The sequence below is a fragment of the Drosophila ficusphila genome, unplaced genomic scaffold (assembly GCF_018152265.1).
Source record: "Drosophila ficusphila isolate 14025-0441.05 unplaced genomic scaffold, ASM1815226v1 contig_791, whole genome shotgun sequence".
Classification (NCBI taxonomy): Eukaryota; Metazoa; Arthropoda; class Insecta; order Diptera; family Drosophilidae; genus Drosophila; species Drosophila ficusphila.
The window spans coordinates 23928375-23932053 of NW_025064737.1; the positions used below are offsets into that span (position 1 = coordinate 23928375).

The window sequence follows — 3679 nt, forward strand, 5'->3', positions numbered from 1 at the left end:
GCATTAATTACAACTGTCTAAGTGCGATTCAGGATTCGGGATACGGGATACGGGATACGGGATTGGGGATCCCTGCGAAGGTAGGATGATGTACGGGGAACGAGGGAAGATTTCCAAGGAAAGTGCTTGAGCTAAACAAATATTTAAGTTGATTGGGCGGGCGGAGCGCGCAAATGCAAAAAGTTTCCACTCAAGGAGTTCACCAAATTCGCATAAATTCAATGCGTGCCAGGGCAGCCGTGAACTTTTTAATGTATTTTAAAACACTTTCCACTAAACATTTTAAGCAAACGGCTTTCCCAGGCCTTTCGCATTCGCAATCGCATTGGCCTTAGTTGGAGTCGAAGTCGCTGTGGCAGTGGCAGTCCCATGCCAAGTTGACTTCCTGTGCGAGCGCAAAGTTTTCGCTCCTCCGGAGTTGCAGGCAAAATCCCACGGAGGCTGAAATCAAGTATTTCATTTTGGATTCAACTGCTGTCCGGGCAGTGCAACAACTAAATGGGAAAGTATTTCAACTCGGGCAGCAGGCAGCATTCAGCAGACCAACAACCTGCAGTCGAACACCCAGCCGGGAATACTCTTTTGTCGAGCGTCCGTTCGTTCGCCTCTCAGTTTCTTCGAACGAAACAAATGAACTGATAAGTGCTGGGACCTGAACTGAACAATAGTTATCAAGTGACTGCGGCTCGAGTATTATAATTCTTGCGAGTTCTTAAGTCGAATATTTCACGCCTCCTTAAAAGGAAATTCGAGTTTCGTCGAGGGGCTGCCATGGCAACACCATCAACGTGGTAATAACAATGCCGAGAATAAGAAAAAGTTCTTCAACAGTTTTCGGCCACCCCCCGAGCATTTCCCACCCCCCTCCTCCCGCTTTCTCTTCTGTCAACTGCCAGCTGAGTTTCGAGCAAGTTTTGCTTCAGTGAAAATATATAAACTCCATTTTCGTGGGCTTGGTGCTTGGTCAGTGTGTCAATGTTTGTTTTATGTGCCCGGGCCAAAGTTGTGCGTCCCGGGAGGATTCCCATCAGGAAGTGGCCTTCTCCTCCAGCTTCCGATCTGCAGGTGGAAATTTTTAATTAATCACTGGCTGGCTGCCACGCTTAATAATTGAGTAAATAGAAATCAGAGCGAAACCCTGATTGCGGCATCCACACACATCGAATTAATAATGCTGTCACTGCAGAGCCCGTGGCACTTGGCCCGAACTCAATTTGTGTGGGCTTTATGCCTGCATTTGGACCTGGCCTAAGCTGCTGCCCATTCCGAGAGCATGTAATTGCATTAATTTATTTCGCCCGGCCAACTTTGCCAGCTGCTCTGATCTCTGACCACGGACAACAATGCCGATGCGATGCGATTCCCGGTAAAAGACTCCGGCTCAACTGTAATTAAAACCCTAAAATGTTGCTCGGCTCCGAAGGCAGCATACGAATACAATTTCAGCTGAAGGACTCTCTAGGAGGAGCTTAAGGAGCCAAACGAGCTAGAGGAGCCAAAGGAGCCACAGGAGCTGGCGGAGCGGAGCAAACAAAAGTTTTCACATTCGAAATGCAGGCTGGATTTGTTTTAGTTTTTGCTTAGCATTGCTGCCAAATATTTGCAGTGGCTCAGGGATTTGTTTGCGGCACCACAGGCCGAGCCGCTTGACGGCTGCAATTGGAATTTGCTTTTAATTGTTTTTAATTAAGTATAATTTATTGTGCAAACAGCAGAATCTGCAAGCTGATGCATATTCAGAATTCCCCAGAGACAAACACTCCTTGCTTCTGCAAGTCGAAGGTCCGACACTTGAACTTAAATAATAAATAAATTAAATACCATTGAAGGTTGCCCGCTTTAATGGTTATTGATTTTGCTTAGCCGTTAATGAGCTTTCGCCTTCCTGTGAAGGAACTCATTTACTTTCGCACTTTCTGCCCGGTTCGACATGCTGACGGACAAGTTCCTCCGACTGCAGTCCCTCTTCTTCCGCCAGCTGGGACTCGAGTTGCTCCCGGAGCAGGAAGCCAGTCATCGGTATCCCCGACGCGCCATTTGCTGCATCCTCTCGGTGGCCACCTTCCTGCCCCTGACCGTCGCCTTCGGGGTTCGCAACATCCAGAACGTGGACCAGCTCACCGACTCGCTCTGCTCGGTTCTTGTGGATCTGCTGGCCCTCTGCAAGATCGGGTTTTTCCTGTGGCTCTACGAGGATTTTAGGGGTCTAATAAAGCAGTTTAATACCATTCTTCAAAGGGGTAAGTTGTTTACAATTATTTTATTGAATGAAATATACGTGTTCCGTTCCTACATTTAATTTAGAGAACCATTGGAATGTTTCTGAGGCAATCATATCCAGGGAGAACCGTCGGGACCAGTTCATCGCCGCACTTTACAGCCTCTCCTTTGTGGCAGCTGGCCTGTCCGCCTGTTTGATGTCTCCTCTGTCAATGTTGGCCAGCTACCATCGAACAGGTCAACTTCAGCCGGACTTGCCCTTTCCCAGCCTGTATGGAATAAATACTCATATGGCAAAGCCCATATTAATATTGCCCTGCCTCTGCAGATATCCCTGGGACAACACGAACATATACTGCTTCTCGATATCGTATTTGTGGAATGTGAGTGCCGCTCTGGGCGTGGCACTGCCCACCGTTTGCGTGGACACGCTGTTCAGCTCGCTGACCCACAATCTGTGTGCCCTCTTCAAGATTGCCCAGCACAAAATGAGGCGTTTCGAGGGCAAATCCGTTGGGGAGACGCACGAGAACCTGGTGCATGTGTTCCAGTTCTACGGGGAGTGCCTGCAGCTGGGTCACTCGCTGAACGGGTACTTCAGGCCGCTCATATTCGCCCAGTTTTTCGCGGCCTCGCTGCACCTGTGCGTATTGTGCTACCAGCTGTCCGCCAATCTGCTGCAGCCAGCGATGCTCTTCTATGCGGCATTCACTGCAGCGATTCTCGGCCAGGTTTCCATTTACTGCTTCTGCGGATCGAACGTGAAGGCGGAGAGTCAGCGGTTCGGCCAGGCCATCTACGAGAGCAACTGGCTCGGCATCCTGGAGGAGAACTCCCAACTGGCGGGTTCCCTCAAGATTGCCATGATGCGGGCGAGAAGGGGATGTCCCATCGATGGGTTCTTCTTCGAGGCCAACAGACAGACGCTTGTCATGGTGAGATATATAAACTATAAACCATTGCTTAATTTAAAGGCACTTTATTTATATTTATTCTAGTTCAAAAATCACTGCCTATCAGATTATTTTTACCTTAAGTCTCGGTTGCTATCAAACTTATTTAAACAGACAGCTTTTTCTTTTCATCCTAGCTTATTTAATTAATTACCGTTTCGCCCACAGATTGTGCGCAGTGCCATCTCCTACGTAACGCTCCTCAGATCGCTGGCCTAGCAGCCCGGAGGCTCGTTCGGTTTGCAGGGAGAGGCCCTGGTTTTGTTAAGGCCGGAAATATTTACAATTATGCTTTAAGCCGGTGTTGTTACAGCCAGTTGGCTAATTAAGCCTTGTTAATGGCAGCAACTGCTGTGGAAAACCAGTGCTGGGCCTGTTAATGCCTTTTGCATTATTGGCCTTGCATTCGACCCCAATCAGGACATTGAACGCACGTATACGTAATATTTGCCGTTGTCCACGGCCTTTGCTGTAATTTGCTCCTGTTGTTTCTGTGTTCGCTATTT

General features: G+C 48.4%; 1 protein-coding gene across 1 annotated transcript; it reads left to right on the forward strand.

The window, feature by feature from the left end:
* Nucleotides 1-1930: 1930 nt before the first annotated feature.
* On the forward strand, nt 1931-3392 carry LOC108102276 (putative odorant receptor 98b). Its single transcript, XM_017207026.1, has 4 exons — nt 1931-2240; nt 2305-2491; nt 2549-3155; nt 3342-3392. Exons 1-4 carry the CDS (start codon nt 1931-1933, stop codon nt 3390-3392), a joined length of 1155 nt encoding a protein of 384 aa, XP_017062515.1.
* Nucleotides 3393-3679: the final 287 nt, after the last annotated feature.